Consider the following 12,664-nt stretch of genomic DNA (forward strand, 5'->3'; position numbering starts at 1 on the left):
AACACTTAAGAAATGAGCCAACCTTCAAGTTTGATTTTAGAAAACGAATGTTACAAACGACGGCATCCAAATATGAATAACCATGGATTCAAGGTCAAAGAATTATATGTTTGGACATTGGAGAGCTGAACAATCTAAGGATTAGTGTGCAGCTATTATCTTCTCCTTATACATTTCGCCTTTCGATGATTGGTCCGGATCAACATTCTTGACATGCATTAGGGTACTATGTTTTCGCACTTCCAGATTATGTGTTTCAACCTTCAAGACTGCAGAAGGAAATGGTCTCCTTGATTTGCTTTTGTAATTGATCAAGGTTATGTTACACCTAATCTGGTCTTGTTTTAATATCCATGTGTATCTGATTACTTAATTGCAAGTTGATTTTGGATTTCACTTCTTTGAAAAGCAATAAGAAAAAATGCTTTCTAAAGGATAGAATCTGAATATATTCCTAAATGGTCAATACTAGCAATGAACATATATTTTCTAACATCATACATATATCAATGAAAGTATATGGTTCATTTTCTTGTCATTTTTCTCAAAACTAAACATGATACATTAGTAGTGCTGCATTGAATTTTCAAACAAATAAATCTTTCTCAGTTCAGGAATTTACAAACATAATATACCGGCACTTGGATTGCCACCATGTATTTACAAGAATTTCATGGATCATTAGATTATCTCTAACACGAACTAAAGCACAATAGTAAATCGTAGTGTACACTTCATTTTCCAGCAAGATTTTATGCAAGCTGTAACATGATACTTGCATATGCAAGAATATCGATCGATATGTTACAATCAGAATTCTTATTTTGATTAAAACGTGATCGTGCTTTAAAAGGTGAATGATTAAGATCAAATAATTATATAAGATCCGACTTTTAAGAAGTGAGCATAAGGATTGGTAAGCTGCTCTCATCTCCTGCAGTCCTGCAGCTCATTGTCATGAGTCGTGACTGCACGACAAGTGGTCATTCGAGGGTATAGAGATTCTTGACATGCATCTGGGTAGAGTTAACTGAAGCTGCTAAAGATGCCATTTGATTTACATGTTATGCCTAATTGACCACAATTTTTGTTACATGCTAGGTGTTTCAAAATTTCAAAGAATTGATTTGCTTGACTTGCTTTTTCTAGCTGATCAAGACCCTAAACATAATCTGGTCTTGTGTTTGGATTTCAGTTTTATGAAACACGAATAAGCACAATTTTTTCTTAAGTTGATACAATTTGTTTTCTATGCTACATAATTTCAGTGAACTCCTTGATTGTGACTACTACCAAAACATACATTCACTATCATCCCATGACCCATTTCAGTAATAGTTTTTCTTGTAAAAATTCTTCTCACACACAAATTAAACATGATATTGCTAAATAAAGCTTCTTATATAAGTCCAGGAGAGACACTTTGATAGTGTATACAACAAGAATTTTATAAATCATTAGCTTGAACTTAACATGAACTAAAGCACAATAGTACATCTTTGTAAACAATTCATCTTATTCAACTTTCTATGCAAGCAGTGACATGATATTCCCTGACGCAAACATGTCGTTCGACATGTTGTGATTCGAATTTGTGTTCAGATATAGAAAATGTGATCTTACGTATACGCTCATCGAGAATTAGATTTACTAGACAAGTTGCAGTTAATAGAAGTGCTCCCAAATGGTTATTACCTTGATCAAACAAAGTAGCTGAGTTTAAAGTGGATATGATCTAATGCAATGCAAAAATGTATACCAGTATATGGTTGGTATGCATCTTAAACTGAATCTAAATGCTTGAATTTAGTTGTTAAGATGAGTTTCGTCACAGAATTGAAAAGCTATGAACAAGAATTAGGTGTCCAAGTTGAACAGAGAGCATACTTGGTGAAACCACAACATGGTGGATGTTTATTTGTGTATTATGTCAAATTTACCTTTTATATAATCACATTCTAACAATAAAATGAAGTTATAATCCATGACAAATCAAATTTGAAAGGTTAAGTTTAGGTTTGAAGTTGAGTGACAACATGGGAAAAGAAAGCAATAAGAACAAGTAGGTGCCAAGTACAACATAGAGCATTCTCTTTATAAACAAAAATGTGGTGTGCTTATGTTTGTGTAATTTGCTCAATATGATTACAGTAAAACAATGAAATTGTGTTGTATAAACTGGAAACTATATTTTGTTAATGATGAAATTATTTGAAATTTAATGTGTGTAAAGAGGAATTGCATTGGCGGTACTCAAAATGTTAAGTCATTTGGTAGTCATGTAACATGTTCAACTTCATCGACGTTCCGATCGACATTTGAAAACCCAAATCTCGACGAAATCTCGAAATTCTTAATCGAGCAGTTCCGTAAAGAATCGAAGAATCTAATGTGACAAGTTTCAGTAAAAAATTCCAAGTATAACCCCATAAAACTTACCAAAGAGTAAAAACAACTCATTGAAAACCCTAGCTCAAACATAAGCCAGCTAAAATCAATAATTCTCCTTACACACTTAACGTAAAATCACAAAAAAATACTCTTTAGAAACCTCAAATCATTTTCTTTCTAACAAGACAAATTTCATTAAATTTCATCAAGTAATTTTGAAGATAGAGCAGTTTGAATTGAGATGAAAAACACACATTTGAGGAACAAAAGAAATGTATCAAGGTGCAAGGATAGGATGGATTGAGGTAGTGAAATGAAATGAGAGCCGTGGATAAGAGTAAGATCGGACGGATGAGATTTAAAATATTCGAAAAGAAGTTGAATCCGTGGCTCACTTGTTTCAACCAATCAGCGTTGAGCTCCAGCTCCCCAGCCTCCTCTCCTCTCAAATTATATAAACCGCCTCCCAACTGTCATCGGATCACCCACACCTCTCTCTCAATCTCTTTCTCTCTCTCGCTGTAACTATATTTGAATTTGTGGTTGAGATGGCTGCTGTTGAGGACCCAATTGTTCCGATGGAAGGCGTTGAGGAGGAAGTTCCGGTGACGGTGACGGAGGCTCCGGAGGAAGCTGCGCCGCCGGCGGAAGATCCGGCGCCGAAGAAAGGCAAGGAGCTTAAGCCAAAGAAAGCTGCTGCTCCTAGGAAGCCTAGATCTGCTCCTGCTCATCCTCCTTATCTCGAGGTATCTATCATTTCATTATTGTATCTATATATGTGTGTATTTGTGTATGATTATGTAATTGTTTATGTAATTGTGTGTGAATTTATGTTTGAATTGGTGGAATTTAGATCTGATTTGTGTGTTTTGTGATTTGAAACCCTAGATGATAACCGATGCGATTACGAGCCTCAAGGAGAGGACCGGTTCGAGTCAGCAAGCGATTCAGAAGTTTCTGGAAGCCAAGCACAAGGACCTTCCAGCTGTGTTTAGGAAAATGCTTTCCAACAATCTGAAGAAGCTCGTTGCTGCTGGCAAGCTTGTTAAGGTCAAGGCATCTTATAAGTTGCCTTCTGCCAAATCTTCCGCTCCTGCGAAGAAGAAGCCTGCTGCTGCTCCAGCTAAGAAGAAGGCTGCTGCAGCCCCTGCTAAGAAGAAAACCGCTGCTGCGCCGAAGAAGAAAGCTGCTGCTGCGCCTAAGAAGAAGGCGCCTGTTGCCAAGGCTAAGCCTGCTGCAAAGCCGAAGGCCAAGGCTGTTGTTAAGCCTAAGGCCAAGGCAGCTGTGAAACCCAAGGCGAAGCCTGCTGCCAAGCCAGCTGCTAAGGCTAAGCCTGCTGCTAAGGCCAAGCCTGCTGCTAAGCCCAAGGCAAAGGCTAAGCCAGCTAAGGTTGCCAGGACCTCGACAAGGACTACTCCTGGGAAGAAGGCTCCTGCTAAGCCTGCTGCAGCTCCGGTTAAGAAGGCAACCCCTGTGAAGAAGGCAACAGCGACTCCGGTGAAGAAGGCAGCTCCTGTGAAGAAAGCGGCTCCAGCTAAGGGGAAGAGTGTGAAGACCCCTGTGAAGAGGACATCGGCTAGGAAGGCAGGGAAGAAGTGAAGAATATAGTTTTTTAAGATTTAATTTTTATAGTGATCTTTGTAGTTGGTTGGTTGGTTGGGTTGTCTGTGTAGTAGAAAGGGCTAGTGGTTCTTTGGAGTGGTAGTTTAATGTATAATACTTTGGAGAATTGAGAATGATATGGAATTTGACAGTGTTTAGGATTGTCTGCTATAACAGTTCCAAAGTTAAATTTAGACCATGAGGCTCCACTCCAAGTTATATGTTGATAACTATCCTTTTGGGTTAAGAGTTCTTTGAGATATTAATCTTTATATTGAAGTCTGGTTTGAGCATTGTGTTATTTGATAATGATCCTTCTGGGTTTTAAGTTATTTGAGATATTGATCTTAAATTGATGTCTAATTTGAGCATTGTTTTAATTGGAATCTACCTGCTAATCTGCTATTGATGTTATGTTATTAGTCTTAGGCACTTCTATTAACTCTTTTTTCTTTAGCAGTTTTCTTTTACTGGAAGAGGTCCAGGATTTGGTCTTCAGGACTTTGTTATGGCAAATGTGACTCTGAGGTACATTTGCAATATAGTTCTATGTGCTGATTTTATTGCAGTGTATGTATAATGCCTTGGTAAGTTTTATGCCTTCGACTTAATCAGATTGTAGGATAGATATTTCATTACTCTAACCTGACAACATAATATCTCAGTTTCTATGTTGTATATTGTAATGCACTTGTTATAGCTAAGATGTTTTTTAGTGTTCCCTTAGATGAAGAATTACATACTGTAATGGGATGGTAGTATTACTATGTTGACCGAAACTCATATCTGAATCCTGTGCTCTGTAAAATTAGGTGCCAGATACCAGCACTTCTGCTAATATTTGACGTTTCTAGATATGAAGCCTCTATGTCCTTTTGCTAGTGTATTGAAGCTGTTCCCTCGTTAGTTATGGGTAACTTAGTATGGCTTAGTAGTTGATACCGTCATGGTCCTGTGTTCATAGTGTGTTGTGCTTTTTACAGCTACAAGCCAGGTTAGCTTTTAGGCATATGTTACAAGAAGCTTGAAGCTGGGTCAACATACTAGTTGATGCAGAATGCAGCTTCTGTTGACCATTGTTATTCAGGAGAATGTGCATCTAAGCGGGGAGGCCTCTTAGTATTTGCCTACCAGTAATGTGATTAACTATATAATCTAATCAACTCTATGCTCTGTGTAATCCAGCAGTGTTTATATTCCACAAGCGGTGCAGGAATTATACAATTGAGACGCAATGTAGTGGTGAAGATGTTGTGAGGTATATAAAGAAAATAATTTCGTACTATGTTGAATTTGTTGCACTTGCACCTTTTGACTTTCTCTATGGTAAATTTTATGCTATAGATTTGTTAGATTCTGTGAATAATCGCTTGACTTCTTTTATATCATTGCATAACATATCTTTCAGTTTCCTTTATTGTCATTTATTCGTTCAAGCCAAGATGTACACTCTATTTAGTTTCTATTTATTCTAGGCAAAACATATTTATTTTTGAAAAAATTGCCAAGTCTGACACTCGGACACTTCTAGCCAAGTCTTGGTAAAAATGCCATGAAGTATGGGTAACTTATATGTGAATTGATGTAGTCGTGGTTGCTCTGTCAAGACTTATTGGGTTGTGCTTTGTAGAGCTAGAAGCTATGTTAGCTTTTGGGCATGTGGATAAGAGTAGAAGCTCAGCTAATATACTTCTTGGTATATTTTGAGCCAGAGTATACAGACTGCAGCTGCAGTAGGCCTTATTTATGCAAGGAAAATGTTAGTGCTTCCTGCGAGGTGCGCCATTTAACTATTAAAGTTATATGCAATGTTGAAAATACATGAAATTTTTTATGCATCATTTCATGGAAGGATATGAAAATGTAAATGAAGCTTAGTGGTATAAATAGAAGAAAGAACAGAAACAAGAGAGAAAATAAAAGAGAAGTGATAAACATATCCGATAGAGGAAAGGGAAACTCCAGACAAGTATTTTAGGAGTTGTACTATGTAGTTTCCTTCAGTCAGGCTCTCTATTGGGCTTTGAATTGAAAAGGTAGGGGAATGTGGTCACATCTGCCGACCTTGAGGTGAGGATTCAGTCATGTGTTACATCCACTAGTTTTAATTTCTCACAAAAACTTTAATTGCATACAGATCTTTATTAGTCATTGGATTGGATGTTGCCATCAGTAGGTCTATCTTAAAACTTTGAGCACCGCTTTTGGCTGTTTATAGTTCCTGCCACTGATTTTGGTCACGTCATCCTTCAAAAGTGCGCTATGAAGTGAAACTGGGTTGCCAGGATGCCTATCGCACTAATTGAATGCTAGCGCCTAGTGTTATGTGCACTATAGCTTCAAAGAATTGTCTGCTTTGATGATTAGGGTCACTTTTTGTAGCAAACTTAGAACTCTTAGGAGGGTGAAAACTGTGTATTTTCTTCTTTTATAGGGAACAAAGGTTTAGATTAAGTCGAATGAATGGCAATTGGATGGAATAATGTCCAAATATTGTATCAAGTGCAATGGCCTTGCACGGAGAGAACTAAAGTGGCCTCGAAAGGTACCCTTTAATTTAAACAAATTGAGTAGAAAGAGTGGCAGGACATGTCAGGAGAAGCAAATGAAATATCCACCATGTGGTCTGAAAGCAAGGCTCAGTCTAAGCAGTTGTCAATTGTATGGAATACAATTGATCAAAACCAAACAGATGCTGGAGTCTTGGTGCAATGACAATTTATTGGATAATTCTCTTTTTTCCTGGGATGCTTTTAATTTCTTGGTCAGTTAAACTTTTCATTATTCAATGCTCCCCTCCACCTAAACTTTATGTTCTGGTTCTCCTCCTAACCTTTTAAAGAGTTTCTCAATCAACAGAATTTTCCTCTTCTTTTTTCGAACTGTTTGAAGGGTATTAAAATGTAAATGAAGCTTAGAGGTATAAGTAGAAAAAGAACAGAAACAGGAGAGAAAATAGAAGGGAAGGGGGATAAACATATCCGATTATAGAGGGCAGTGAAACTCCAGACAAGTATTTGGGAGTTGTACTATGTATTCTGTCAGGCTCTCTGCTGGGCTTTTTAATGTAAAGGCAGGGGCATGGGGTCACATCTCGGTACCTTGAGGTGAGGATTCAGTCATGTGTTTCATCCACTAGTCTTAATTTCTCACAAAAGCTCGACACAGTGGCATACAGGTCTTTATTAGTCATTGTATTTGATGTAGCCATCACCAGGTTTGTGTTAGAACTCTAAGCATCTCTTTTGGCTGTTTATAGTTCTGTACCACTGGTTTTGGTCAGGTCATCCTCTAAAAGTGCGCTATGTAGTGAGATTGGGTTGCCAGGATGCCCATCGCACTGATTAAAAGCTACCACCTAGTGTTATGTGCGGTATAGCTTCAAGGAATTGTCTGCTTTGATAGTTAGGGTCACTTTTGGAAGCAATTGGAACTCTTCCAAGGGTGAAAACCGTGTTCTTTCTTCTTGTATAGGGAACAAAAAATCAAATTAAGTCTAATGTATGGCAATTGGATGGGATGATGTCCACATATTGTATCAAGTGCCCTGGCAGGGAGAGAGCTGAAGTGGCCTCAGAAGGTACCCTTCCTTTTAAACAAATTGATTAGAACAAGTAGCAGGACATGTCAGGAGAAGCAAATGAAATATCCACTATGGCCATGTTTGTTTCGGGGATTATAATCTCCGGATAAGAATCTGGCATAATTAATCCCATCAATTATAATCCTATAGATTAAATAATCCTTTCATTTGTTTGTTTTGAATGATGAAATATAGGATTGGACTATAATCTTTTAATTATTTATCAATGTTTGTTTTGTGGGATAGTCGGTAGGATTTAACTATAATCTTTTAAATTTTTCAATACTTTTTTGTTTCACGTGGGATTATAATAAGGGGATTATAATCCTTTAAAAATTGACTCCTTATAATCCTTTAAAAATTGACTTATTAGAGAGGATATAACAAAACCTCCTTTTGCCAAGTATTATAGGAGATTATAATTATATCATCTACTCCAACAAAACAAACATGGGATAAGATAAGAATACGATAATTTAAAACAAACTTGGATAATCCTTCACCGAGTTTTTATAAAACAAACCTGGAAAATTTAAAGAAGTATAATCATATTATATACTTAATACTTTGAAACAAACATGGCCCATGTGAGCAAAGCTTGGTCTAGGAAATCGCCAATTACATGGAAATCAGTCGATCAAAACCAAGAGATGCTGGACTCTTGGTGCAATGATAATTTTCTCCTCCCCTGAGATGCTTTTAATTTCTTGGTCATTTGAACTTTTCATTATTCAATGCTCCCCTACATCTAAACTTTGTGTTTTGGTTCTCCTTCTAATTTTTAATGATTTTTTCAATCAACAGAATTTTCCTCATCTTTTTGTAGACTGTTTGCATTTTCTTGGACAATTTTGTATCTGCAGGACCAATTTCATATGTTCAGGTCTTCTCCTACCGCATATAACTGTGGTGTTATGCTTGTGCGTTCATAATGGGAGTGTTCTGGATCTTTTTTTATTGAATTTTTTTCTGGCAAGCTTTCTTTGTGATTTGTCATCTTACTTTCTAGAGAAGTTGTCATGCTCCCTCGATTGGTTGGTATAAATTGTAGTTGCAACTCATTCTCCCACAGTGTTTATATTTACCCGAGAGTTTGCAACTTATATTATTTACTCTGAGAGTTTCTTTGATGTGTTCCACAGTTCTGTGAATATATAGGTATAATATCGGGGGAGTATATACTATATAGCTATAATATTATTTATTCGAGATTTTTTTAATATATAAAATTAGCTATAATATACTGACACCTAAATATTATACCTGACCAGCCTTCTATTGGAGGGTTTCGTTGACAGGAAATTTTGAGAAATATGGTTAACTTTTAAGTTTGTGCTATTTTATGCTATTCGTGATCATATTAAAATTTTGAAATATGTATTAAATTATTAATTTGATATGTGTTTTAACTTAAATATGTGTATTAAAATATATTTAATTTGAAATTTTGAGAAATATTAATCTGGTATGTGTGTTAAAACACATATTTAAGTTAAATGTATTAAATTATAGTTAATTTGAAGTAACACTTAACTTAAATATGTGTTTTAATATACATACCAAATTAATACACATGTAATACACATACCAAATTAACTATAACTTTTATGGAAAAGAAAATCAAAAATATCTTTGAACATAGGAAAATAAAATTTAGATTTGAGAGCTTTAAATTGTTACCGAAAGTAATTAATAACAATTAAAAGATAAAAATCTTACTTAAATAAACACCTCTAATTTTGCATATTATAATGCCAACTCGACCTACTAAATAAATGCCAAACAACTCAGTCAAATCCACTTGATCTAATTTTAAGTCCAAATCACATTCAAATTTAAAACTTGAAACAAATTACTTAAGAAGCCTAATTAAAACTAAAACTAACAAAAAAATCACATTAAATCTATAAACATGGAAATATACATTTAGACTATTCCTAAAACGATGAATTCAAAACTAACAAAATAAAGACACATTAAATGAAAATTAATACATGAAGATAAATCTTCATCAACAATTATGGAAAACAAATCAATATTCTTTTTCCTAACTCGGAACATAACTTAGTGAGTCAACTGCGTGTAGTTTGAAAAAAATTAGAAAGGCACATCTTAAAGGCATAAACAATAATCAAAATATTCAAAATAAAGTCTTAAAAAGCTAATAAAAGATGATCGGAATGCATTATCAATTATTATAAATGTAACTGATACATCAATGATTTGTCCTAAAAATACAACATAATCATTTAATACATTTAATGATTAATTTTGCAAAAGTGAGCATGGATTCAAATATGGTCAAAGGTATAAATTATTAATGCTAATCAGAATCAATTATAATAAAAAGCATGCATAAATCAAGTAAAGCATAACTCAAGGCAACAAACATTTCAATTTAAAACGTAAATCATGCCTAAAAAATATCACTCACCTTTTTGTTCACAAATTGAAAATTAGTAGAAATTTTCAAATCCCGAATTACCTTAAAAAGTATGATGCCCAAAATCTAAACATGTTATGAATTAGAATACTAAATTACAGATTAATGTAAACTCTTTGATTCTAAATATATGCGGTCTTTGGTTCTTACACTCTTTGGTTCTACATCACCAAAGACTGCATAGACACATTCTTACTATAGTAAACAAGTTGTAAATTAAAAATTATTTAAAATATAAAATCACTGGTGTACTGTTCAAACCAAATAACCTAGCAAGTAGCAACACAACTTAATCCAGTAAAATAACAAAAAAAGACTCAGTTCATGTACTCAAATATGATTATATTGTAGAAAAGATTATTCAAATAGTAAGCAGTATTGAAGAATAGGCCATAATTTAATACCAAATACAATGAAACAAGAACACTTGGATACGCATCGATTTTAGGGTTAAAAGAAATACCAAAATTGTGGAGTCAATACACACAACGAATCAAAAAACACATTAGATATTTGTTAAGATTTTAAACTCGAGGGATCAACCAAGCTTGCAAATATCAATTGCAGCTGATCGAAATTTAGAGAGGCGATTTGAATCGCAATTGACGTCGAGTTGATCGGAATTGAAGATTCATGACAGCCTCCTGTTATAATGCCCCATATCCTCAGGAATCTGGGTCTTCACGCAGTCCTTCAATCATGTGTAACATGTATTAACTCAATAATCCAATAACTCTACATCACAGACCCCCAATCTCTCTCTCTCTCTCTCTCTCTCTCTCTCTCACACACACACACACAAGTTATAGCCTTATAAACGATGTACACAATGTAATCTTCTTTTATTACAACTCAATGTACTTTACATGATCTTAGACAATTATTCGTAACCTCTACATGAAGTTACAATAATTACTACTAACATCTTAAACCTATCCAAATACTTTGGTACACCTGAGACAAAACTGCAAGAAATTCTCCCCACGATTTCAAGTGACTAAGTCCCACGCCGGCATACTGGTAATCTGTTGTGTTGTGACATTTAAAAGAAAGAAAGAATGAACAATAGTGCTCAACCATAATAATCAACAGTATGAAAAGACTCTTAAAGAAATTATATTAATCCTTATAAGGATATGTATTTATACAAAGTAGTTTTATTGGTGATACACACCTCTTTTCAAAATAATTCTTTGATTGACTTATAGTCTGCAAATACCTTAATAGTAAACCCAACACCTAGGCTTGAGTTATGGTATTGCATCTCAATTCTAATTGGAAGAATATAGGACATTCACTGGAGCCACCATATACGATGATTAGTCGTAATACAGAAATTTGTAACCTTTTCTACTAGTAAAAGGACGACTCCCATACATCCAGTTGTTACCCTTGCGCATTCGGGCATATTATGTGTGGCCCATACATCCAGGCTTTCCACATACTTCACATGTTTACATGTGGCATACCAGTAGTCGTTCCAGTACACAAAGTACTAGAGTCTACCCCTCCTTGTCCATTTAAAGAATCTTATTATAAAACTGGAACTTAAATTATGTCGAAGTTCCTTAAGCGTTTTGCTTGTTGATAGAACAACTTATCTCATATGTATATATATATGTACTTCCGAGAATTTTAGGAGGAAGTACTAAGATAATGCGAGTTGACCGTTATCAACAGATAAATAAATAAGGGAGAGTTCCTTTTGAAACTATAATAAAAATATTTAAAAATACGTCGAGATAATATTTTCAACGATCCGAAATAATTAGGATGATTTATAGAATCTTCAGAAAATATTAAAAATCAAGTCTTACTATTTTTAAATCATATTACATCATTTAATAAATATTTAATAATTTTAAAAAATTATTAAATATTAAACCTCGAATAATTATATTTTTAAAAAAATATTTAAAATAATATTTCTCAACTAATTTATGTTTAAGAAATTGACTTAATCTTTAATAGTACTAAATAATTAAATTTAAAATAAAAAAAATCGTCGGAGAATTCTTTTCATTTTCAAATGAATATCCGAAATAATATTTATTGTTCAAGTAGTTAAATGTAGTTGAGGGGATACGATCTTTGAAAATTGTTTTAAATAAATTTGAGATATTTAATACTTCGCAAGAGGACATTGAGTCCCTTGGAATAAATACGTACGAACTTTTAATCATCCAAAACAACTCCGGGATGATTCCCGAGTTTTTACATTGTAAAAGCTGACCGACTCTCGGTCTTATAATTTATACATCATGCTCTACCATAATGTTAAAATTCTTAAATAAAACACCTCCAGAATACTTCCGGATTTTCATCAAATTATACTCAACGATCCTCGGTCTAAAATATACACCTCATATATAAAATGCTATTCTCTAGCGTTATCGATTGAAATTCGGTAATATTCATATACCAAAATCATGAACATATCGTATGATATTATCTATCATAATTCGTAAACTATTGTAATACAACATCATGTATATATATCATTAATTTGAAACAAACACAACAGTTTTAAAAGGTAGGATTTGAAAACTTGCCTAAGTGCTTTGAGGTGGAGGGTGCTCTAGGTCCGCCCGAAAATATATAATCATAAACAATTATCTTTCCGATAGATTCCGTTCGTATTTATC

The 12,664-nt window shown here is 34.3% G+C and overlaps 1 protein-coding gene across 1 annotated transcript; it reads left to right on the plus strand.

Annotated features, from left to right (window-relative positions):
* Positions 1-2,855: 2,855 nt before the first annotated feature.
* On the plus strand, positions 2,856-4,294 carry LOC141663893 (uncharacterized). The gene is made up of 2 exons (XM_074469742.1): positions 2,856-3,137; positions 3,280-4,294. The coding sequence occupies exons 1-2, from the start codon at positions 2,940-2,942 to the stop codon at positions 3,988-3,990; spliced, it is 909 nt and encodes a 302-aa protein (XP_074325843.1). The 5' UTR covers positions 2,856-2,939; the 3' UTR covers positions 3,991-4,294.
* The last annotated feature ends 8,370 nt before the right edge of the window (positions 4,295-12,664 follow it).

This window comes from Apium graveolens, chromosome 6 (genome assembly GCF_009905375.1).
Source record: "Apium graveolens cultivar Ventura chromosome 6, ASM990537v1, whole genome shotgun sequence".
Lineage (NCBI taxonomy): Eukaryota > Viridiplantae > Streptophyta > Magnoliopsida > Apiales > Apiaceae > Apium > Apium graveolens.